This window comes from Mesoplodon mirus (genome assembly GCF_964341445.2).
Source record: "Mesoplodon mirus genome assembly, chromosome: 15".
Lineage (NCBI taxonomy): Eukaryota > Metazoa > Chordata > Mammalia > Artiodactyla > Ziphiidae > Mesoplodon > Mesoplodon mirus.
This window is the reverse complement of record NC_138991.1, coordinates 47,133,185-47,159,143: the sequence shown is the minus strand read 5'-3', so window position 1 is coordinate 47,159,143 and position 25,959 is coordinate 47,133,185. Positions and strand designations below refer to the sequence as shown.

Below are 25,959 nucleotides of genomic sequence, written 5' to 3'. Positions count from 1 at the left end.
CTCTTAGTTCTCTGGAATACCTGAAAAATACAAGATGAAGACTCACTTTTTCTTCTTTGATGCAGACATCTTGTTACATTCTCTCTATTTTAAAGAAGAGTTCTGACCAATAATGCATGAGAAATTTATAACATGTCGAATAAGCAGCCCACTTACTGCATAGGAAGCTAATAATGTGTTCATTTTGGTACACTTGTAGGGAAATCATGTCTTTAGAGTTACAGGCCGAAGGTGTGTGCATACACACATACATAAACATTTTTTTAAAACTGATATTAACATATTCAGGGGAACAATAATGAAGAAGTTTTAAATGTCACGTTTGAAAAAAAAATTTTTAAAGCCCTTTTATATCCATGTTTAATACTTGCTCTGTTTGATTAAATTAACTTTCTTTTCTCTGCATATTAAAGTCCATTCTGTAACTGCTCTGTTTGCCCTGCCCCGGGGTACCTTTTGTTTCCCTTTATTTGGCTTAACATCTTTGCCCTGATAAAGCTGTGGTTTCTTTGGCAAGATTAGCTATTGTTACTCTTTGTATGGGAGAATAAATGAACTTATTCAGACTGAGCAGTACATACTCAAAGAAGAAAAAAGTAGCAATTATCTGGGACCTGTTTTATTAAAGCAATTATCTGAGCCTTTAAAGAGCCGCTTGTTTTTACAATGTTATATAATGGCGTTTCGGGAAAGTTCGAAAGATTTCTTATTCTCTCTTCTAGTGTACATTGTCTTGAGCATGATCAAATTTAGAGACCATTGATAGACATGGGACTCTTACTTAGTAAACCACCACTCTGAACAGTTTTCCTACGTGATATAGTTTTCTTTACCCTGTTTTCTCATTGTAATTGAGTCCCTATCAACGGTTAGCCTTTATTTGCTGTATGTGGGATGTGTGGAGAAGGATAAGTGGGGTGAGTTACATTTCAGCTTTAAAACAAGATAACATTCTTTAGAAAACGTCTAAGAAAAATGCCCAGTATTTGAACATTAAGTGGCAGTAGGGACTAAATGATCACTTTCAGATGTTTTCAGTGTGGAACTTGAATGTGTGTTTAATTTTTTGTGAACAGATTGATGACTCTTCTGCATCTATTTCTCTGGCCCAGCTTACGAAGGTATATATATATATATATATATATATTCTTGAAAATATAAATCTTTTTCTAACATCATATTTTTTGTTTGTTTGTTTAATGTGGAACAATGTTTTAAGAGGGGTTGGGGGAGGAGATATTTTGCAGACACATTGTACATACTATTACTATCCTGTAAAGAGTAGTTGCTGTTTTGAGAAGATAGGGGGAGTATTTTGAAATCAGCTTCACCTAATGTTGGAGTATTGTTCATCTTCAAGACAGAAGAAACACATGAAGCTCCACTTACTCGCTTTTTTCCCTCATACATTTTGTTTAATTATACATTGGAAACTAACAAATTTCTGGAGGAATTCCCTGGTTTTGGCTGTAAATTATGTGGACTTTATGCAGCCAAAATAGAAGCTTTCCTTTACACGGACGATTGCGTGGTTATTTCTTGAATATTTGAATTGATCCCTTGAAGGTCAACATTTAAAATGTGATACAATTGTTTCTTTATGCTATAGACTTGTAGTCTGTCTGCATTAGAAAAAGTTTTAAACAACCTAATTTGTTTGAACACAGACTACATGAATTGTGTAAATGTATAAAGTTGTTTGCAGGAATATACCAATGTGTATGTTTGGCAGAGGGGAAAATTGTTACCTCCTGAAATCATTGTATATGCCATGTTTTGCGATAAGATTGCTTGCAATTTTCTGCTCAACAATGTGTACCTTTTGTTTGGGAAAGCACTAGTGATGGATTAATTTTTAAAACAATAGACTTAGTTTGCAAATTGTGCCATTAGGGGGAAAAAAGGCAAATATTACAGATCAGGCAGATTTTTGAGGGCCAAGAAGCAAGTTTTCCAGTTTTCCGAAGATTTTTTTTCCCTGCTATCATAAATGTAAAACCAAATTTAGCAACCGAGGTTAATGAGTTAGATGAGTTTTCCATTAGTGCTGTCCCTATCTTGTCACTGGCTTTGTTACAGGTTTTGTCCTTATCCCCTAGAATGTATCCGCCAAAATGTCCTAGTAACAAATACAGCTTTTTAAGCTCCTGTTGTGGGAAAAGTAAACATTAAAGTTGATGATTCTAAAACATGAAGTGGGCTAAAACCAATCTCTATAATTTTTTAATGCAAAGTGGTTTAGCATAGAGTTAACATCTTTAGCAACTTATAGTTCACTGTTTTAATTCATGTGTACTGTAAGGACCATATTTGAGTTTTGGTCTATTCCTACTATTGTTTCTTTGTGGGAAGCAGTTGGGGAGTTTTGGAGGTTTGGGGGATTTTTTTTTTTTTTAACTATTTGTAAGTTACTGTTTGGGTTCAAACAAATTAGTTGTTCAACATCTGTAATCCAGTTTTCTGTAAATGTTGCTGTTGTTCTAAGCTCTGTTAATGTTAAGCATTCTTTGTATATAAAATTACAATAAAGTGTTAAAACTGGTTGCTTGTTTTGTGGATGAATGTAAAGCTAAAACCTAATGAATGGCTGATATGAGTGCTAGATGCTTGAAGTTCAAGTTATTAGGACTCACTCCCTTAGACCCTGCTTATATCTAGACTATTGTATGTAATACCTTAAAGTTCATAAATCTTCGGAGAGTTGGATTTAAAATTTGAATGCTCAGTGCATGTGCTTTGCACTTAGTTTGAAATTTGATACCACTACCTAAAGAGCCTTCTGACTTGTAGTATCTGCTGCATAATATATTCAATTGTTCTACCCCCAACCCTACCTCCAAGTTATATGCTTGACATTTGATGCTTAATGCTGTGACACTTGAACTATTTTTAAGACTTAAAAACATCAAGTGTTTCTCTCCTAGCTTAGTCTCAGTTTTTAACTCTTAGAAGAGTAGTATGCAAATCTTAAATGTAAGGTACAAACAGGGTCTAAGGTTTGAGTGCCCCCAGAAAGACTTTCTTCAGCACCATAGACACCCAAACATCATGTAATGACCTAACGAACTCCCAGTGCATCTTCTAGGTTATACTTGTAAATAACTTTTTATGCAAGATTAGATACTGCTCTTTACAGGATGAGTGGTGTTGTCTTTGGCTGTGTGGTCTTAAATGTGTTTCTAATGTGTGTGTCAAATAATTACCTGTTAAACAGACTGCCAATCTGGCTGAAGCCAATGCTTCTGAAGAAGATAAAATTAAAGCAATGATGTCGCAATCTGGCCATGAATACGACCCAGTCAAGTAAGTTCATAAATACTTCATACTAATAGGTACCTTGGGGTGGGGTTCCCCCGCCCCAATATCAGAAGCATTTTTTTCAAGTCTTTGTGTACATGTAATTTTTTTTTCCCCTTTCAGTTACATGAAGAAACCTCTAGGTCCACCACCTCCATCTTATACTTGTTTCCGTTGTGGTAAACCCGGCCATTATATTAAGAATTGCCCAACAAATGGGGTAAGTTCAAAGTAGAAGCTGTGATACACCTTATTTTTCTTAAAATTTTTTCTTAGCCATATTATTTTTCTTGGTAAATACTGCCTTCTCTATTACAATGGCAAATGAGCATAGCTTTTAGAGCCAAACTGCCAGGCTTCAAATCTTGACACTGCTACTGAGTGAGCAAGTTACTTGATTTCTCCAAGCCTGTTATTTCTTCTCTGTGAAATGGAGGTAATAATAGTACTTGCCTCACATGGCTGTTGTGAGGATTAAATGAGATCATATATGATAGCACTGCGTGTTAGCTAATACTAAATAAAGGTAACTGCTTTATCTCTTCCTCCTCTCTCCTTTCCCATACATATAGGATAAGAACTTTGAATCTGGTCCTAGGATTAAAAAGAGCACTGGAATTCCCAGAAGTTTTATGATGGAGGTGAAAGATCCTAACATGAAAGGTGCAATGCTTACCAACACTGGAAAATATGCAATACCAACTATAGATGCGTAAGTATTCAAATTAGGTATGATCTATGGAGACTACAGTCAGTCCAGGTGATAGTGTTTTATTTAATCTTGGGCTTGTAAGTTGGCTACTTGGATTCCTTATGAACGTTGTATACCAAGACTTAGTTTCCACATGTTGCATTTCTGTGTTAAGAATGAGAGGCTGCAGTCTGCTCCATTTAAAGCAAATTTAAAATGGATTTGGGGTTTTTTGCTGCCAGTGAGTGCCACTTCCCTTGTGGTCTTCTAATTTTTCTTTTTCTGTCATTCCCTGCTTTCTTCCTCATTCACATACATACTCCCACATAGTCTTATATGCTGTTTGCATCCTTTAAAAGAACAAGACAAGTATCTTAAACTTTCTGAGAAGCAGGAGGCTTAAGAATAAAAGTTCTGCAAGATATCAAGGCAAATTTAAGTGCCAAGATTAAAGGAAATGCTGAGGTATCTTGAATAAGTTTGGATATACTGTGTGAGTCTTAAGATTCTGAAGTGTGGTTTATTTTATAAACCATTAGTTCAGATCAGCTATAGCTCTATAAGCTATACCTTAATGCTTATTTTTAATGTGTTTTCAGATTTTATTTTATGAGCCAATTTTTAATGAAATGAATAGACAGTAAACCTAGAGTCATAGTTCAACTAGATAACTTCCCATTTTATATGCTTTTATTAATACATTTAATTACCTTTTTGATTACCATCAACAGTTGTAAACTCTCACAATATGAAATACAATATTAAGTGTTCTTTGGAATATGGTTCGCTAACTTAATCGTGCATAAGAATCTCTTACAAAAATGTGTTAAACAACCTGGGTACCCTGCCCCGCCCCCAGGGATTATATGTTGAGACTCTGAGTCTGCATTTTTTAACGAGTCCTCGAGGAGATTGTGAGTTTAGGGGATCCTTAGGGCATACCTTGAGAAACATCAATTTAGAGAATAGATGTCCATGTTCTTAGTGACAAAATGTATATTAAGAACAGCTTTCCTCAGCTTCATGCTATATTGTCAGATGTGGTGAGCAGGTAAGGATGATGAAAATGGCTATGCTTACAGAATGATACTGAAAAAAGATTGTGTTTTTGAGTAGGTAAATACATTGTTTTTGAGTAAATACATTGTTTTAGTTCATAGGTAAGAATTAATGTTTTCCTGAACTCCCAACCCTGCTCACTTTCTCAACTTCACTCCCATCTATTTTTTATCAGTCTACCATCCTGTGTTTCTGTGGTTCATCTTAGAGCAGTTTGTTGTACGCTGTTTCTAATTCAGACATTTCATACATGATTCCAAACAGCTTTAGGTTGAAATTGACGACCTTTACAGACACAATTTAAGAGCAGACGGCTACATATTAATATAATATGTAGATATAAAAGTATTTAAATAGAAATTTGTGTTGGAAAAATTAACATCACCTGTGAACCCCTACTAATAATTAACTTCATTGCTTTTGAATACTGAAATACAAAAGCCCATTTGTGCCAAACACACAGCAAATACTGGGGAAAATGGGAACCCAAATATTTTAAATGAAACTTTCACCCTCTCCACTAACACCACTGATAAGCAACTTAGACTCTTCTTCTGTTTCTTTTTCTATCCTCTCTTCTCCTCTTTTTTTTTTTTTTTTTTTTCTTTTCTCTCTTGGGCAGTGGGAGACTCCTCTTTCACAAATTGGGAACAATGGGGCATAAGCAAATTGATACATATTTCTGGAATCGTGGTGATGTCTATGGAGCAACTGCAACACAAATAACACACCTAAGGTACCCTGCTCTGTCCAGATGAGATTCTTTCATTTTAGCATTGAGATGAACACACTGTTCTGAATGAAACAGAAAGGATTTCTCTGAGAATTCCTGTGTTTTACAAATGTGCCTGATTACAGAGAAGATGAGGGTGTTGGAAGCAGTGGTGATAAGTCTGAGAATAGAATATTTTGGTTTTTTATATTTAATGTATTTAATACCCAACATTTCTGCAAAGTACATGTCTATGAAAAATGGACCTCCAAATATCTAGTGAGGTGTTCCTTTAAATTTTTTACACATATTCTAAATATTTAAGTCATGAATATTTCTTAATTGACTATAAATAGATTAATCTCTCTTAATGTTAAGTATAGTAGACCACTGTTTTGAAGTCTAATTCTGGCTATTAATTACGGATGTGATTAGTGACATATTTCCCTTGAATTATCCCCCTTAATTGTGTATTGTCAGTTCCAATTTTAGTTTCCCATATTGTGGTATTCACATTAGTACCTTCACAGGTTTTGGGGACTGTTAGACTGTGGAGGAAGAAAAAACAGTTTTTTCCCCCCAAGAAACATGGTAGTAAAGAAAATAGTGATTAGGGTATTGTCATAGCGTAAGCTCAAATCCCGTCTCTGCCACCCATATAGATATAACTGTGTGGCACTGATTGTGTCGCTCTACTTCTCTGGCTCTCAGTTCTTAGAGTTACAGATTCGAAGATCCTTTTAGCCACTTTGATAGCATTTTTTTTCTGTTTTGTTATACTTGTTTAGGATTTTGTTTTATATGTTTTTGTTCAGGGGAGGATGTTCATAACTTCTCCCTTATTTTGGGAGGTACACACTTATGTAAACTGATTTGACATTGTACTGAATTATAAGTACCCATTATGGTATAGTAGAATATATAAATTTTTTTGGAAATACTTTGCCTTAACAATGTTAAAACACTAAAACTTCCTTTTACAGAGAAGCATATGCAATTGGAAAAAAAGAAAAACCACCTTTTTTACCAGAGGAACCATCATCATCTTCAGAAGAAGATGATCCTATCCCAGATGAATTGTTGTGTCTCATCTGCAAAGATATTATGACTGATGCTGTTGTCATTCCGTGCTGTGGAAACAGTTATTGTGATGAATGTAAGAAATGTTGAATCTTTGACAATACATAATTTAGAGTGTGTATTTCCTTGGAAAGGCTGTTAGCAATATTGTATATTTTAATAATAAAATAAGAATTATTGATAAATTAATCAGTGAGCATTTAATAACTTTGTTGCTACTTTTTTTTAAAAAAAAACCAACAACCTCTTTGTCCTTTTAAATATTAGAATTGACCACCTTCTTTACCTTCATCACGGTGACTTTACTGAGGTTTTATAAAATGTAGGATTTTTATTTCCTCTGTGTTTTAAATGGTATACAGAAATGTAAAAGCCTTTGGGGCTTTAGATATTCCAGAAGTACTTTTAAATGATATCTAAGTCCCTTTCTAGGAATGTGAAAAATAGCTTATTCTAAAATTCTTAAGTGTGATTGAGAACTACTCTGTAAAGATATTACCCAACATTTGCCAGGGGGTTACTTGTGACTTTTGTCTCGAGTCATTTATATTCTATTAGCACTTGATTTTTTTCTGCCACTTATCTTAAGTTTGTCCCTTCTTACCCAGGTGAAAATGATGTCATCTGAAAATTTCATTGCTCAGTCCTGCTCTGGTCTTTATCATTTCTAAAGATAGTTTGGGGGGACTTCCCTGGCAGTCCAGTGGTTAAGATTCCACATTTCTACTGCAGGGGATGCAGGTTTGATCCCTGGTCACATGGCCACAAAAAAAAAAGGTAGTTTTGGAATACAAATCTTTTTTATGGGGCCTCTTCAGTGAAGACCAAAGTCAAGAAGAGGTCACTTAAGACTTGTTTCAGAGTGCGTCTTGAATTTAACAGACCACTTATGATTGGATTTTTTTGCAACACTGAAGCATAGTCAGTGCATCTATAATTTAGTATTGGTTCTTACCTGCTGTGCTATAGATGTCTCTGATTTCTTTGCCTGAATAATGCTTCTGTTATTTATAATGCCCTTTTCTAGTGATGCTTTTTTTCTTAGCACCACATACCTTGTGGGATCTTAGTTCCCCTACCAGGGATTGAACCCGGGCCCTCAGCACTGAAAGTGCAGAGTCCTAACCACTGGACCACCAGGGAATTCCCAAGTGATGCTTTTTTAAAAGCCCTATATTAGCCATATAATGTTTTTGTCTCTTTCTAGACTTTTTTTTTTTTCCCCTATAATATTCCGATTACTAGCTAAACAAAGAGAATGGTATTTGGGAAAGAGCATCTTTTCTCTCAGTTTAAATGTTTGTTTAGCTTATATCCATTACTTCTGTTTCTAAGGTAGAGAGAGGTTAGAGCAGAGGAGTGCTATCAGGTGAGAAATTTTACTTTTAAATGTCTTAATCTAAGAATAGAAATGGTTAGTGATGTGTGCTTGGAAAACAGTAATGTAACTGAACACATGTAAACTGTCTTTTTAATTCATTCAGTAAAAATTCGGTTCCTAACTATGCTTTTGTTAATATTTAAAATCTTATATATAGGTATAAGGACAGCTCTCTTGGAATCAGATGAACATACATGTCCAACGTGTCATCAGAATGATGTCTCTCCTGATGCTTTAATTGCCAATAAGTTCTTACGACAGGTAGCTATATTTGTATCACTTTTTATAAAAATTTTTTAAAAATCTTTTAATTGATTTAACTGTACTTGAGTAAATACTACATTACATTTTTCTGCATTTTTATGTTTGGTGTCCGTAGGCTGTTAATAACTTCAAAAATGAAACTGGTTATACGAAAAGACTAAGAAAACAGTTACCTCCACCCCCACCTCCAATACCACCTCCAAGACCACTCATTCAGCGGAACCTACAACCTCTGATGAGAACTCCAATATCAAGACAACAAGATCCTCTGATGATTCCAGTGACATCTTCATCAACTCACCCGACTCCATCAATATCTTCATTAACCTCTAATCAGTCTTCCTTGGCCCCTCCTGTGCCTGGACATCCATCTTCTACCCCAGCCCCTGTACCTGATATAACTGCAACAGTCTCCATATCAGTCCACCCAGAAAAATCAGATGGACCTTTTCGGTAAGTCTATGTATTTCTCACTGTTAGGAAACAAGTGAGATCAGTGATGTAGTTTTTTTTATTGTATATTGCTTTAACAGTTGTTTTAGTGACCTTCAGTCTGTTGCATCCCACTGTGCTCAGTAAGGTGGGTGACTTGTAAGAAATGACCTAGTCTTTGGGAATTCCCTGGCAGTCCAGTGGTTAGGACTTGGCGCTTGCACAGCTGGGGCTCATGTTCGATCCCTGGTTGGGGAGCTAAGATCCCACAAGCCACACGATACAGCCAAATTTAAAAAAAAAGAAAGAAAGAAATGGCTAAGTTTTACTGGAGGAACAGACAAATGAAGGAGATTAATTTGCAAATTATTAAGCATCCCAAGGTCAAAAACTATACACATTGCCAGCAAGTCACATTAGATGTTGAATAATAGCCCATAACAGCTCTGCAGTTCACAAGAGGGAGAGGTCACTTATGGTCACCTCTTATGGTGGTATTAGAAAACTGTAGACTTCAGCAGAACTAAGAACAATTTGGATAAATAGAGAAAGGGGATGAAATACTGGTAGAAGTAGAGAGGTCAGAAATAATTGTTTTGGAGCATAATTACGTAGGAGAGTAGTGAAAACTCATTTAAATCCTACCACTCCTGAAATGAAAGGGACCTTTATAGTCCAATGGCTCATAAAGTCTTAAAAAATCAACCAGCTTTTAAAAAATAGATGCCAGGGGTTTGTTCCCAGAAACAAAATCTTTAGGAGTAGGACCTTTACAAGAATATCTAAGAAATCCCTGCAAAGTATATATAGGATGGATAAACAAGGTCCTGCTGTATAGCACAGGGAACTATATATTCAATATCGTGTAATAAACCATAATGGAAATAAATGTGAAAAAGAATGTATATATATGTATAACTGAATCATTTTGCTGTACAGCAGAAATTAACAGAACATTATAAATCAACTATACTTGAATAAAATAAAAATTTTTTTTAAATCCCACTTACCTAGTTCAGCCTCTTATTTGATTAATAGCGGGAATAAGGCCCAGAGAGTTCATTGACTTATCTAAGGTTACCCTTTTGATTTAGTAGTAGAGGTGGAAGTAGAATTTACTCTTAATCCTTTATTTATTTTGTCTCAAGTTTTTTTTTTTTTTTTTTTTACTAGTCTTAAAACTGAAACAATTTCTAGCATATCTACCATAGATTGTACTTGTTAAGGAGGCTTCTTCATTTTACATTTCACTTACATATGAAGAACTCGTCAAAAGTCCAGTCCTCTCTCACTTTCCCCAGAAGTTTTCATCATCTTTGATGTAACTCTTTTTTTTTTTTTTTTTTTTTTTTGCGGTACGCGGGCCTCTCACCGCCGTGGCCTCTCCCATTGCGGAGCACAGGCTCCGGATGTGCCGGCTTAGCGACCATGGCCCACGGGCCCAGCCACTCCGCGGCATGTGGGATCCTTCCGGACCGGGGCACGAACCCTCATCCCCTGCATTGGCAGGTGGACTCGCAACCACTGTGCCACCAGGGAAGCCCGTAGCTCATCTTAATGCAACTGTGATGGATAAACAATAACAAGATGTGATTTTTTTTTCTTTTTCTTTTTTTTTTTTTTTTGTGGTACGCGGGCCTCTCGCTGTTGCGGTCTCTCCGTTGCGGAGCACAGGCTCCAGATGCGCAGGCTCAGCGGCCATGGCCCACGGGCCCAGCCGCTCCATGGCATGTGGGATCCTCCCAGACCAGGGCACAAACCCCTGTCCCCTGCATTGGCCGGCGGACTCTCAACCACTGCGCCACCAGGGAAACCCCAACAAAGTGTGATTTTTACTCTTTTTTTTTTTCCTTTGATAATTTTTACTCATTACATGCGGAAGTAAACTTTATAATCCTATTATCACAGATTATGTATTCCCAAAATAAGAATATTTGTGTAATGCAGACATTTTCTTCAGGTCTATTATTTTTCAAACCTTGCAAGTATTATATATAGAGGCCTCTTAAATACGACTCAAATCTTTGTAACATGGAATTTTTTTTTCAAAAATATGGAAAATATTGCCTATTTTTTTCCAGTTTTATCGAGAAATAATTGACATACATCACTGTATAAGTTGAAGGCATACAGTACAGTGATTTGACTTAACATATATTGTGAAATAATTACCACAGTAGGTTCAGCTAACATCTGTCTTCTCGTGTAAATACAATAAAAAGGAAAAAAAATTTTTTCCCTTGTGATGAGAACTCAGGATCTATGCTCTGAGCATAGTTCTAAAGCATAGAATTCAGGATCTATGCTTTCCTACATACCGTACAGCTGTGTTAGCTATAGTTGTACATTATGTCCCAATTACTTATTTATCTTATATAACTGGAAGTTTGTAGCTTTAATCCTCCATTTCTGGTGACTTTTTAATGTATTGTAAATTATATTATTATCTAGGGATTCTGATAATAAAATACTGCCAGCTGCAGCGCTTGCATCTGAACATTCAAAGGGAGCCTCTTCAATTGCAATTACTGCCCTTATGGAAGAGAAGGTAAGTTTCACTGGCTTTTAAATTTGGAGATTTTTTTTTTATTATTATTACAGTAGAGTTTTTTGTTTTGTTTTTTTAACTATACCTTTTTGTGTTTTTCCTAAAGGGTTACCAGGTGCCTGTACTTGGAACCCCATCTTTGCTTGGACAGTCATTACTGCATGGACAATTGATCCCCACAACTGGTGAGTAAAATCATTTTGGTTTGAACTTTTTTCCTTAAAAAATAATTATAACTTTATTTAACCTGTAATTTTATATTTACTTATTGGTTTTGTTTATTTTTGTTTCCAAGGCCCAGTAAGAATAAACACTGCTCGTCCAGGCGGTGGTCGACCAGGTTGGGAACAGTAAGTATATGTCTCAAATAATCTTCAGATGATTGCTTTCAAACCAGATAATGGAAATTACAGTCTAAGCAGTGTGTGCTGAGTGTCTTTTATTGTAAACTCCTCTTTTATATGCCATGTTAACACAGTTTTTATGTAAAATGTCACAAATTCAAGACTCTATGGAGAATTCTTCTTAAAAAGTGAGTAATTCTTTTCTGTAATAATAAGATGTAAACTCATGTAAATTCTTTTTACTTTTATGACTTAACATGGTCATCTTGGCAGAATCTCAGTTAATGAACAGATAAGAATTACTTGAAAGAATATTTTAAATACTGAATCAGTTGTTATGCTAGTAGATTAAACTTTCCTCTTTAATTTGAATGTTTTTGATTTGAGTAAATAAACACATAATAAGATTAAAGTCTACCAAACACAAAATTTCTCATTTTGACTAGCTATGTTAATGAAATTTTATTGCATATTAAAATCTATAGGGTGTGGGAGACACTGCTTTGTGAATGATCCCTGGTGTTCTCCTTACTTGGTGCAAGTAATAAATCCTTTCGTCTCCCAGAAGAAAAAACAAAAAATTCTTTAGGGTATGATTTTCTACCCTGAAGTACTAAGAACTTTGATCTTCTGTAGGATGTTTTATGGCATTAAAAATCAGATTTATTTATTGGTTTTATACAATTATTTCTGTTTATGTAACCCATATAAATGGGCTCATATATTTATGTAAACTGGCTTATATTCTAAAACTTTAATCTTTTTGTTTGAAAGATAAACCAAACTCCTTATAGAAAAAGTATGTTAGTTGAGAGACTAGCAGAATATATCAGTAGAAAGAACACAGGATTTGGAGACAGACCTGGGTTTGAGTCCCAGCTCCTGCATTTGCTAGCTATATGACAATGGGTGTGTGATTCTACTTCTCAGCTTTCATTGCCTCATCTGTAGAATTGAAATGATGCTACTTACCTCACATGTCAAATACCTCTGCATAGTGTCCAGCAGAGATAAAAGAGCTCTTTTCCTTTTCTATAACAATAAGTTCATAGAGTAACTTATAGAATGCTAATTAGAATACAACATTACATAAAATATATATTGAAACTTAATTGTTTATGATATGTTAATCAGAAAGAATATTTAATTTTAAGTAAATATAACACTTGCTCATATCTCTGTCTGAAACAAGTTTAAGAATCAGGATCAGGGAGTAAGGAAAAGTTTTCAAAATAGTTAAAATAGGTATATTAAAGTCTACACACGAAAAGGTGTGTGTAATACTCAAGCCTATTTTATCCTTCTTTCCACACAGTTCCAACAAGCTTGGATATCTGGTTTCTCCACCACAGCAAATTAGAAGAGGGGAGAGAAGCTGCTACAGGTAGGCTTGCTAAAAATCTTGAAAAACAGTAATCGGATGACACACTGAAAAATATAACACAAATTAATGCACAGTAGTGCTAGGGGGAGTGGGTTCATTTGGTTTATACTTTACTCGCTTAAATCTTAAGTAGTTGCCCTTAAGAGGCCTATAAAAGAATAGATTATGTTTAATATTTTTTATATATATATAAATATATTTATTTTTGTCTGCGCTGTGTCTTCATTGCTGCGCGCAGGCTTTTTCTAGCTGCAGCGAGCAGGGGCTACTCTTCGTTGCCATACGCGGTCTTCTCATTGCTGTGGCTTCTCTTGTTGCGGAGCACGGGCTCTAGGCACATGGCATCAGTAGTTGTGGCACGCGGGCTCAGTAGTTGTGGCACATGGGCTCTATAGCACAGGCTCAGTAGTTGTGGCGCATGGGCTTAGTTGCTCCACGACCTGTGGGGTCTTCCCGGACCAGGGCTTGAATCCATGTCCCCTGCATTGGCAGGCGGATTCTTAACCAGTGCACCACCAGGGAAGTCCCTACATTTAGTGTTTTAAATGTTGGTTGTTTAAGGCTACATCTTTACTACTCCTTCCCAAGGACTACTTTCTCCCTGTCAGCACCCAGCAGAATACTGGCTTACATTTACTCGGTTGAGTGTAGAGGGCGGTCAGTAAGGCCCAGACACACTAAGGTGTCGATTTAATTTAAGATGGATGTTAACCAGCTCAGCTCCCAAATGCAAAGAAGACTTGCATTTATTTCTCCCCTAGACTCAGTTATCCCCGTCTTCTACCATGTTCCCTTCCAAAAGGATAGACAGAATATTGTTAGGGCCCTTTGCCCAGAAGATGCACAAGCAGTGTTATCTAAGAAGTAAGCCATATAGTTCTTACTATCTAGGTCATACTTAAGGGTATCTTACAGTGCTCCAAAGAGAATTGCTAAGCTTATGAAAGATAGCTGCTGTTTTGTTGCTAGATCACATATTTAAAAAGAAGGTGATATTTACTAAGTCAGACTCTGAAAAGAGGCCTGAAATCTAAATCCCAGCTGCTGCTATTGTATACCAGTTACCTATTACCTATAATTTAAAGATCCTTTTAGCTTAACAGAAATAAGCCCACTTTTTTAAAGAAGCCACTGTTTCTTTGATGAGGCAGAATTCAGAAACTTTGGCCAGCACTGTTAATTTTAACCTAACCCTTTGAGAGAAAAAGTGAGATTTTCAGTTGTTAATTACAAATGTTAAAACTAGTATTCTAGTTTGTTTGTTTTTAATAAATTTGTTTGTTTTTGGCTGTGTTGGGTCTTTGTTGCTGCACGTGGGCTTTCTCTAGTTGAGGCGAGCAGGGGCCACTCTTCGTTGCGGTGCACAGGCTTCTTATTGCGGTGGCTTCTCTTGTTGCAAAGCACGGGCTCTAGGCGCATGGGCTTCAGTAGTTGTGGCGCACAGGCTTAGTCGTTCCACAACATGTGGGATCTTGCCAGACCAGCAATCAAACCCATGTCCCCTGCACTGGCAGGTGGATTCTTAACCACCATGCCAGCAGGGAAGTCCCATGTTTATTCTACTTTGAAGGGTCTTATTTCCTCAAAAAAGATTATAGGAAGTGGGTTTTCTTCATTTAAACTTTTGGTCTTGGAAGGCATTTTGGGGAGAAATAGGTCACAAAGACATTAACCTGTCAGTTCCTTTAAATGACAGATTAGGAAGTAATGAAATCATTGTGGAGTGATATTTGGACTTCACAAAAGAGAACTTTTAAGTATGGCATCTCCATATAAAGAAGGCCTAGTAAACTTATCTCAGTCCCTAACTGGCCTTAAAAGTTGTTTTTAACATATAAATGATGTTACTTTTACATATAAACAATATCAGTGTCCCTGTGCTTATTTGAATGGTTGATTCTTTTCCATTGTTTGTAGATTGAATTGAAAAGATTTTGAGTAGAAAAGATAAGATTACTTGTCTCAGATGCTTTAATATCTTGGAATTTATTTTTCCAGAAGTATAAACCGTGGACGACACCACAGCGAAAGATCACAGAGAACTCAAGGCCCATCACTACCAGCAACTCCAGTTTTTGTACCTGTCCCACCCCCTCCCTTGTATCCTCCTCCCCCCCACACACTTCCTCTCCCTCCAGGTGTTCCTCCTCCACAGTTTTCTCCTCAGTTTCCTCCTGGCCAGCCACCACCTGCTGGGTATAGTGTTCCCCCTCCAGGGTTTCCTCCAGCTCCGGCCAATTTATCAACACCTTGGGTATCATCAGGAGTACAGACAGCTCATTCAAATACCATCCCAACAACACAAGCACCGCCTTTGTCCAGGGAAGAATTCTATAGAGAGCAACGACGACTAAAAGAAGAGTAAGTGTTTGAATTTGAAATTACACTTTCATTTTCTGATGTAACGTTAAATAGGTATCTTTGGAAGCATTTTCCAGTGTTTCCAGTTAGTAAAAGAAAAATCACCTAAAAATTAAACCAAGCCATACAAGCAACTTCCTCAGGGATTCCTAGTTATTTATAGTTTTAAAGTGGAAAACTAATGGCAATTTCATTCATGTCATTCATGATCTAATTACATTTGTCTTGTTAGTTTTCTTAAATGGTTTTTGTTAACTTTCGCTCTTTAACTTTATTTTACTAGGGAAAAGAAAAAGTCCAAGCTAGATGAGTTTACAAATGATTTTGCTAAGGAATTGATGGAATACAAAAAGATTCAAAAGGAGCGTAGGCGCTCATTTTCCAGGTTAGTGTTTTGCAAGCCTTCACAACAGAATTACAAATGGGACTTTGAATATCCAGGGATTAGCTATGGATATAAATAACATTGCAGTGATGGAATTTTTCTGATTCGGTCTAGGTTTATAAAAATGGAAATGTAGCTTATTTCCCAATACCTGTTTATTGAAATATCTCACTGTAAATTCTATTGTGTAGAACTAGCAGTTATGGGGATTAAATTACCCTTGTCCCTTGAAGTTATTTATAGTGTGAAATAATTGGGAAATGTTTGTGGAAGGAAAGAAATAGTGGACTAGCCAAAGATTACATTTCTGAGGACCCTTTTACCTAAGGCTACAGCTTTCTGCTGGAACATTAACCTGTGTGATTATGAACTAACAGTAGAATACAAGTTGCTTTATTGATAGAAAAACTGAATTATAAATATTCCCAGGAAGTTTGTTTAAAAGACTTATTTTTTATGCTTGAGATGTTCCTTTTAAAGCTAGACTATTGGCCAACGTAGGACAAAAAAAGTTACTCCTACTTAATAATCAGATAGGAACTAATGTTTAAATTTAATTGGCATTTTATTTAATGTTAGGTCATATAACTCACAGTACATTAATGCACTTCACTCTAATTATTAAGATTTCACTCTTGTTTTATAACAAGTGATTGATCTTTGTGTACTTTATTCCATTCCAATAGAGGTCACTGTGCCTCTTTAATCATCTAAGATGAAACGATATAAAGAAATAATGAACCGTGAGGAGAACATACTGAAATCTGAGAGTCTGTATTTAATTTTGTATATATTTCTCAACTATCAACTATTGTTTTATTTTTGCTTTTAGGTCCAAATCTCCCTATAGTGGTTCATCCTATTCAAGAAGTTCATATACTTATTCTAAATCAAGATCTGGTTCAACACGATCACGTTCTTATTCTCGATCGTTTAGCCGCTCACATTCTCGTTCCTATTCACGATCACCTCCATACCCCAGAAGAGGCAGAGGAAAGAGTCGAAATTACCGTTCACGGTCTAGATCGCACGGGTATCATCGATCTAGGTCAAGGTCACCCCCATATAGACGGTATCATTCACGATCAAGATCTCCTCAAGCATTTAGGGGACAATCTCCTAATAAACGTAATGTACCTCAAGGAGAAACAGAACGTGAATATTTTAACAGGTACAGAGAAGTTCCACCACCTTATGACATGAAAGCTTATTACGGGAGGAGTGTTGACTTCAGAGACCCATTTGAAAAAGAACGTTATCGAGAATGGGAGAGAAAATATAGAGAGTGGTATGAAAAATATTATAAAGGCTATGCTGCTGGAGCACAGCCTAGACCATCAGCAAATAGAGAGAACTTTTCTCCAGAGAGATTTTTACCACTTAACATCAGGAATTCTCCCTTCACAAGAGGCCGCAGAGAGGAGTACTCTGGTGGACAGAGTCATAGAAGTCGAAACATAGGTGGCAACTATCCAGAAAAGCTTTCATCAAGAGACAGTCACAATCAGAAGGATAATACAAAGTCAAAAGAGAAGGAGAGTGAAAATGCTCCAGGAGATGGTAAAGGAAATAAACATAAGAAACACAGAAAAAGAAGAAAGGGGGAAGAAAGTGAAGGCTTTCTAAACCCAGAGTTATTAGAAACTTCTAGGAAATCAAGAGAGCCAACAAGTAATGAAGAAAATAAAACAGACTCATTGTTTGTTCTCCCAAGTAGAGATGATGCTACACCTGTTAGAGATGAACCAATGGATGCTGAATCCATTACTTTTAAATCAGTGTCTGAAAAAGACAAGAGAGAAAAAGACAAACCTAAAGCAAAAGGTGACAAGACCAAACGGAAAAATGATGGATCTACTGTGTCCAAAAAAGAAACTGTTGCAAAACCTGCTAAAGGACCTCAAGAAAAACTAGATGGAGAGCGTGAAAAATCTCCTCGATCTGAACCTCCACTTAAAAAAGCCAAAGAGGAGACTCCAAAGACTGACAATGTGAAATCATCATCTTCCTCTCAAAAAGATGAAAAGATCATTGGTACCCCCAGAAAAGCTCACTCTAAGTCAGTAAAGGAACACCAGGAGACAAAACCAGTCAAAGAGGAGAAAGTGAAGAAGGACTACTCCAAAGACATCAAGTCAGAGAAGCTAACTAGTAAGGAAGAAAAGGCCAAGAAGCCTAATGAGAAAAGTAAACCACTTGATAGCAAAGGAGAAAAAAGGAAAAGAAAAACTGAAGAGAAAGGTGGAGATAAAGATTTTGAGTCATCTTCAATGAAAATCTCTAAATTAGAAGTAACTGAAATAGTGAAACCATCACCAAAGCGCAAAACGGAACTTGATATTGAAAAGCTGGATAGGACGCCTGAAAAAGACAAAATTTCATCATCAACTGCTCCAGCCAAAAAAATCAAGCTTAACAGAGAAACTGGTAAAAAAATTGGAAGTACAGAAAATATATCTAATACAAAAGAACCCTCTGAAAAATTGGAGTCAACGTCTGGCAAAGTTAAACAAGAAAAAATCAAAGGAAAGGTCAGGCGAAAAGTGACTGGAACTGAAGGATCCAGCTCAACACTTGTGGATTATACCAGGTATCTGATAATGGGCGGGTGGAAAAAGTGGAATATGTTAATTAAGAATGTATTGTTGTTGGGGGTTAGGTGGTTACTCTTGTCTTTGAAGAAAGGAATTGTTAAAAGATAAGTAGATTTTGGGGGTGAGCCACATTTGTTTTTATACAATCATACACTTAAATCTTTATATCTCAGAGCAAAATAAGTGGCTTTTGAAAGTTAAAAGGACATTTATCATGTTTAACTTGGTCTTTTTGTACTTAACAGTGTTTAATAACTGTAAGTTCTTCATTAATTAAAAAATATTTTATTTCTTTTTAGTACCAGTTCGACTGGAGGCAGTCCTGTGCGGAAATCTGAAGAAAAAACAGATACAAAGCGAACTGTCATTAAAACAATGGAAGAATATAATAATGATAATACAGCTCCTGCTGAAGATGTTATTATTATGATTCAGGTTCCTCAATCCAAATGGGATAAAGATGACTTTGAATCTGAAGAAGAAGATGTTAAATCCACCACACAGCCTATATCAAGCGTAGGAAAACCTGCCAGTGTTATAAAAAATGTTAGCACTAAACCATCAAATGCAGTCAAATATACTGAAAAAGAAAGTGAGTCATCAGAGAAAATTCAGAAACTCACCAAGGAAGTGAGCCATGAAATTACACAGCATGAGGTCAAAAGTTCAAAAAACTCTGCATCTAGTGAAAAAGGGAAAACCAAAGATAGAGATCATTCAGTGTTGGAAAAGGAAAACCCAGAAAAGAGGAAGAACAGCACTCAGCCAGAGAAAGATAGTAATCTGGACCGTCTGAATGAGCAAGGAAATTTTAAAAGTCTGTCTCAATCTTCCAAAGAGACTAGAACTTCTGGCAAAGAAGATAAGCATGATTCCATTCGAGGTTCCTCAAATAAAGACTTCACTCCCAACAGAGACAAAAAAACTGATTATGACAACAGAGAGTATTCAAGTTCCAAACGTAGAGATGAAAGGAATGAATTAACAAGAAGAAAAGACTCTCCTTCTCGCAGTAAAGACTCTGCAGCTGGACAAAAAACTAAGCCAAGGGAAGAGAGAGATTTGCCTAAAAAAGGAACAGGAGATTCCAAAAAAAGTAACTCTAGTCCCTCAAGAGACAAAAAACCTCATGATCATAAAGCCACTTATGATACTAAACGTTCAAGTGAAGAGACGAAATCTGGAGATAAAAATCCCTGTAAAGATCGTGAGAAACATGTGTTAGAGGCAAAGAACAATAAAGAGTCAAGTGGCAATAAATCACTTTATATACTTAACCCACCAGACCCACAGATTGAGAAAGAGCAAGTTACTGGGCAAATTGATAAGAACACCATCAAGCCTAAACCCCAGTTAAGTCATTCCTCTCGACTGTCCTCTGATTTAACTAGAGAAACTGATGAAGCTGCTTTTGAACCAGATTATAATGAAAGTGACAGTGAAAGCAATGTATCTGTAAAAGAGGAAGAAATTTCAGGGAAAATTTCTAAGGAACTGAAAGATAAAGTAATGGAGAAAGCAAAGGAGAGCCTGGACATAGCAGCAGTCAGCCAGGTAGGTGTAACCAGGAGCCAGAGTCAAAGCAGCCCTAGTGTCAGTCCAAGTAGAAGTCATAGCCCTTCTGGAAGCCAAACCCGAAGCCACAGTAGCAGTGCTAGCTCTGCAGAAAGTCAGGACAGCAAGAAGAAGAAGAAAAAGAAGGAAAAGAAAAAGCACAAGAAACATAAGAAACATAAGAAGCATAAGAAACATGCAGGCACTGAAGTAGAATTGGAAAAAAGCCAAAAACACAAACATAAGAAAAAGAAGTCAAAGAAGAGCAAAGATAAAGAAAAGGAGAAGGAGAAGGATGACCAAAAAGTGAAATCTGTCACCGTGTAAAAGGGCAGATTTTAAAAATTGACTTAATTACTAAGTCATCTGTATTAAATTTTGTTACAATGTAAAGAGATCCAAGCCTTGTAAATAATATGGAAGACCCTGTGCTGCACTTAAAATATTGCTGCTTGATTATTTGATTTTTACATCAGAGCTTTATAACACGAACTTTTGTACAGAATTGTGAGTTGTGACCATGTAACATGAGAGGTTTTGCTAGGGCCTATTATTTTTAACCACCATGAATTAGTTGGGGTGGAGTTTACTGTACTGTGAAATTTTCACATTTGAATTTTTTTAATTGCCTGGCAAAATCTGATATCAGTTCTAAAATATCAGCAGAATGATTTGCTGAATTCATTACAACTCCGTTATGTCACCTTTTGATTACAATAAAAGTTTTCAGTAAACTTTTCAAATGTTGAATACTTGCGTTATTTGAAGGAAAGTGTGTCATGTCTCTTCCCCCTTCCATTTCCATATTTAAAATATCCTTTGAGACTTTAGTATAAGCTGAACTGTATATATAAAATTCTGAAGTAAACATGGAAAATGTACTTCATTAGTGAGCTGGTAATAGGTGGCCAGAAATAAGAAATCATGGTTAATTGGAGATCTGGTTGAATAAATCTGGAAGGGTCTTAAATATAGTAATTAGAAGTTTGGACATGAATTTTAGAGATGAGGAATTTTGATTTGTTTATGGTTATGTATTTTTTTTGAAACCCTGATAAATGAGTATTAAATTCCTTGATAAAGTACTAAATAACACAACAGTCTGTGGCCTACCCAATCTGTCCAGTTAACAGAAGCAAGCAGCAATAGGTCCAGAAGCAGTAGGTAAGGCTACAGTGGATTTCCTTAATGGCTCTGGCTTAGGAAGTTTATTGTAAGCAATAAAAAGCTATTGAAAGGATGTCGGGAACTAGGATAAGAATGGTACTTTAGAAACATAGCTGTATAAATGAAGATTAAGAAGACAGTGGCTAAAAACAGGAAAAGACCAGTTCTAGTGTGAGGTAGTGGTCCTAAAGTACTTTGGCAGCGGGCATTGGACTGTGGTAGTAGAAGAGGAAAGGGTTTACATGAGCAGCAACTTTTATTAACTTCCTGTCTTCTTGCCTTGATTCATTATTTCCAGAGTGTACCATATTTACAGTATTGTATACCATTGTTGGTACTCGGTTTTAGATGGTATACAAACACACTTAAATGTGTGTAATGCAGCATTTAATATTTAAGGAAAAACGGTGATTTAAAGAAAAATTGTAAGGGTGATAGAGTGCTATTAACCTTATGAAAGCCGTTCAGGACCGAGTTAAGTTTGGGAAATGCTGCGTTTAAATGAAACCGACTTGGCTTTAAAGGGCTCTGCTTTTGTTGTGATTCTGAAGTCACTTTTTTATTCCTAGACATCTCCATCACTGGGGATGGGATGCCTGTTCTACCCACTGCCAACCTCACCCCACCCTACCCACAACACATACCACTTGTTTTTTCAGATACTCCAACAAGACTACACTCTTTTTTTTTTTAATTATTTGTTTATTTTTTGGGTGACATGGGCCTTTGTTGCTGCATGCAGGCTTTCTCTAGTTACAGGAAGTGGGGGCCACTCTTTGTTGTGGTGCGCAGGCTTTTCATTGCAGTGGCTTCTCTTGAGCACAGGCTCTAGGCATGTGGGCTTAGTTGCTCAGCGGCATGTGGGATCTTCCTGGACCAGGGCTCAAACCCATGTCCCCTGCCTTGGCAGGCGGATTCTTAACCACTGCGCCACCAGGGAAGCCCAAGACTACACTCTTAATACTTAACTAATCTCGACCCAAAATCTAAACTGTATCTCCCACATTCACCGAGGATTTTGGCATCTAGAACTCACTTTTTATCATAAATTCTGTCATGTGAGGTCAGTTTCATTACCTAGGGGCATTGTTATTTCAAGCTCAACTCACCTTCACTTTAATTGCAGTCCACTCCTATGACAATTTTCCAGAGTTAATCACCTGTCACCATTCCCATCTTAAATTTAAACTCCATTATGTCATCTGCAACCTGGTTTTTCAGCTCCATTCTCTATTGGCCTGAGGTTTCAACTCATCCCGTAGTCATTCTTTTATTGTCCTTCCTTCTATAGTTGCCTATATCCCATTATTTCAGCCACATGCTAACACTCCCAAAACCTGCTCCCCCTTGTCCATCTTGCTGTATCTGAACAGGTTAAACCCCAAATCTAGTTACAGGTGCTGCAAAGGCTTGAAAGAAAATTTAAGAAATAACTGCCAGGTACTGTGCTAGGTGCAGTACTTGATCCTTAAAAATTCTGATGGTTCATGTTGTCTAATGCTGGTTTGAGCAGGCAACTCCACTGCCTCTGAAGGTTCAGTCCAGCCTTGGGTACTCCAACTAGTGCCTAACTTGTCCGCCTCACCCCTGCCATTTGGAGTTGGACATGTGAAACCTCTCCAGAAAGGCGACGTTATATCTGAACTCAATTGGCTGTTTCACCTGGCTGGAATTTCCTTCCTCCTCTGCCTGTCTTCACAAGTTCCTACCCATTGTTTGAGAGTTAGCTTGATTGTTTTGAGTTCTCTCAGTGCTGTCTGCCTTCCTCAATGTACATACTCAAGATGCAGTAGCATCACTGAATATGCTATAGTAACACCAAAGTGCTTACTAACAGGCTCTGTTTGGTTGTCTCCCTCACTGGATCATGGAAACCAGGAATATGTCAACTTTCTAAAGACAGGAAAAAAATTTTGACCTACTATAGATTTGGGTGATAATATGCTTCCAATGACTAGCTGCTTCAATGTGCCAGGGAAACTCCAAAGCCTTACAATTAGGAATCTAAAAATAACTCCTTTGCTAGTCTCAGCATGCCAAATGAAGAAAGCAGATCCCCTCCAAAATGTTTAGGACAGGGATTCAGTGAGGTAGAAAGCTAGTTAATGGTTTATGCATCCTGATTTGTGCAAGTGTCCTCATCTATGTCTTGTCCACTTTTTCCTGCCTTTAATTCCTTTAATGAGCACTGTTCTTATTGTACAAAAGCCCGCCTTTGAGATTATTTTTAAGATCATGTTAAAAGGACTTTTTTAGGGCTTCCCTGGTGGTATAGTGGTTAAGAATCCCCAGTGCAGGGGACAAGGGTTCGAGCCCTGGTCCGGGAAGATCCCACATGCTGCGGAGCAACTAAGCCCGTGCGCCACAACTACTGAGCCCATGTGCCTAGAGCCCATGCTCCACAACAAGAGAAGCCACCACAATGAGAAGCCTGTGCACCGCAAGGAAGAGTAGCCCCCGCTCACCTCAACTAGGGAAAGCCCGCATGCAGCAACGAAGGCCCAATGCAGCCAAAAATAAATTTATTATATTTTTAATTTTTAAAAAGACTTTAAAAATAGCTATTGATAATTTCATTATGCACTTAAAGCTGGAAGGTGAACAGTGATCTTTTATTAAAGCCAACACCAACATGAATCTTTTCCACTTTGCAATGTGGCTGTTTAGTAATTTGCTATGAAGTTGGCTTGGCCAGTATGAATCTTTCTCAATTTAATTGTTAAAGTCTTTAGTAGTAAAAGATACTAATACAAGAGTGGACATACATTTAGGATTTAAAAGAAAATATTCTTTTGTAGAGACGTTAGCCCCTTAAAATTATAACAATTGCTTATAAATGTTTTTACCTAGGCTTAATGATATATGAATAAAGCTGGTAGACTGATTCTTTTTCATGTTCTAAAAATTAATAACAAATTTAATGAAAAACGAACATGAGGGCAGCTTCCCTGGTGGCGCAGTGGTTGAGAGTCCGCCTGCAGATGCAGGGGATGCGGGTTCGTGCCCCGGTCTGGGAAGATCCCACATGCCGCAGAGTGGCTGGGCCCGTGAGACATGGCCTCTGAGCCTGTGCGTCCGGAGCCTGTGCTCTGCAACGGGAGAGGCCACAACAGTGAGAGGCCCACGTACCACAAAAAAAAAAAATGAACATGAGGCAAACTATATCAGTGCTAGATACCAGGTAAAGCATAGGAGGGGCAGACATAGAAGTGTGTAATTTCTGCCACAGTACCACATTTTTAAGGTTTTTTGGTTTTGTTTTTTGGGGTTTTTTTGGTCACTCAGTGGTGGGTGGCCATCTGGTGACTATTACTGTTGGAAATATGCTAAGAATAAAAATAACAGTTCATCAGTTAGTAGCAATTTTTCTATTAAGAAAAGGTTGAAACTGACAATTCATGAAATTTTGAACCCTCTGAATTGAATTGATATTTTGGAAGGATTTCAATTTGACTTCATCAAATTAATTCAGATTCAAAAAAATCCAATTCAAGAATCCAAAGAATCTTGGCTTTACTGGAGTCAGAATCTCAGGCTAAAGAACAGACTTCCCGTCATGCAATCAATCATTACCTCTTGTAATTACTCTGGGAAATGTTATTTTTCTATATCTAGTGTGTATTTCTTAATTTAATATATATTTAAATAACAATTATATTAATTGGCTTTGGAAATATAAATTTAATAAGTATCAATTTACAAAATCACATTGATGATTAATTTTATTTATTTATATATATATATATTTTGGCTGCTTTGGGTCTTCGTTGCTGCGCACGGGCTTTCTCTAGTTGTGGCGAGTGGGGGCTACTCTTAGTTGCGGTGCGTGGGCTTCTCATTGCAGTGGCTTCTCTTTGTTGCAGAGCACGGGCTCTAGGTGTGCAGGCTCCATAGTTGTGGCTCACGGGCTCTAGAGCGCAGGCTTAGTAGTTATGGCGCACGGGCTTAGTTGCTTCACGGCATGTGGGATCTTCCTGGACCAGGGCTCGAACCCGTGTCCCCTGCATTGGCAGGCGGATGCTTAACCACTGCACCACCAGGGAAGTCCCTATCTTGTCATTTTAAATGTTTCTAATATCAAAAAACCTAATTAGCACAACTCTTATTTTATTATATATAACTGACATAACCTGTTTAAGTTTAAGGTGTATAATCTGGTGATTTGATAGATTTATATATTGCAGTATGATTGCCAGCGTTGTGTTAGCCAACATCTCTATCACGTCATGTAATTATTATTTATTTTTGTGGTGAGAACAATTAGGATGTAGTCTGTTAGCAACTTTGAAGTTTATAATACAGTATTGTTGGCTATAAAAAATAAAGTAAAATAAACACCTATAATTCTTTTCCTTGAGAAAGCAGATGGCCTCTTGAGAAGTACAAATAGATCATCACAGGCATTATGGACACCTTATAAGTTGGAGGGACAGGGTAGGTTGTGGAGCACATGTGGAATATTCCCTTTGAGTCCACTTTTGATATGATGGAAATTGCACTCCAGGTTTCCTTAACCTGGATCTTAGGCTACAGTGTTGATTGGTAAAGGGGACAATTTTATCCAAATATAGACTGCTATACCTGGTCTCATTGCCAGGAAGAAGGCTAGGCCACACAGGCCTCATTCCCTTGTTGTTACAGGTAAGGGAAAAGAACACTTAAAGATATATAATTTTCAAATCATTATGGTATTGGTACTAGCAAGA

The 25,959-nt window shown here is 37.0% G+C and overlaps 1 protein-coding gene across 3 annotated transcripts in view; it reads left to right on the top strand.

Annotated features, from left to right (window-relative positions):
* The window catches only part of RBBP6 (RB binding protein 6, ubiquitin ligase), a 32,247-nt gene extending 11,342 nt beyond the window's left edge, over positions 1–20,905 (top strand). Inside the window, exons 4-19 of one of the 3 annotated variants that reach the window (XM_082645483.1) lie at positions 1,077–1,121; positions 3,215–3,303; positions 3,421–3,517; positions 3,870–4,009; positions 5,670–5,783; positions 6,743–6,915; positions 8,378–8,481; positions 8,600–8,937; positions 11,368–11,464; positions 11,571–11,649; positions 11,760–11,814; positions 13,124–13,192; positions 15,191–15,553; positions 15,837–15,938; positions 16,771–18,528; positions 18,832–20,905. In XM_082645483.1, coding sequence (XP_082501609.1) covers positions 1,077–1,121; positions 3,215–3,303; positions 3,421–3,517; positions 3,870–4,009; positions 5,670–5,783; positions 6,743–6,915; positions 8,378–8,481; positions 8,600–8,937; positions 11,368–11,464; positions 11,571–11,649; positions 11,760–11,814; positions 13,124–13,192; positions 15,191–15,553; positions 15,837–15,938; positions 16,771–18,528; positions 18,832–20,413 — 5,205 coding nt within the window. In that variant the 3' untranslated portion in view covers positions 20,414–20,905. The remainder of the gene's footprint in view (positions 1–1,076; positions 1,122–3,214; positions 3,304–3,420; positions 3,518–3,869; positions 4,010–5,669; positions 5,784–6,742; positions 6,916–8,377; positions 8,482–8,599; positions 8,938–11,367; positions 11,465–11,570; positions 11,650–11,759; positions 11,815–13,123; positions 13,193–15,190; positions 15,554–15,836; positions 15,939–16,770; positions 18,529–18,831) is intronic. The other 2 variants (XM_082645481.1, XM_082645482.1) reach the window with 2 other exon arrangements.
* Positions 20,906–25,959: the final 5,054 nt, after the last annotated feature.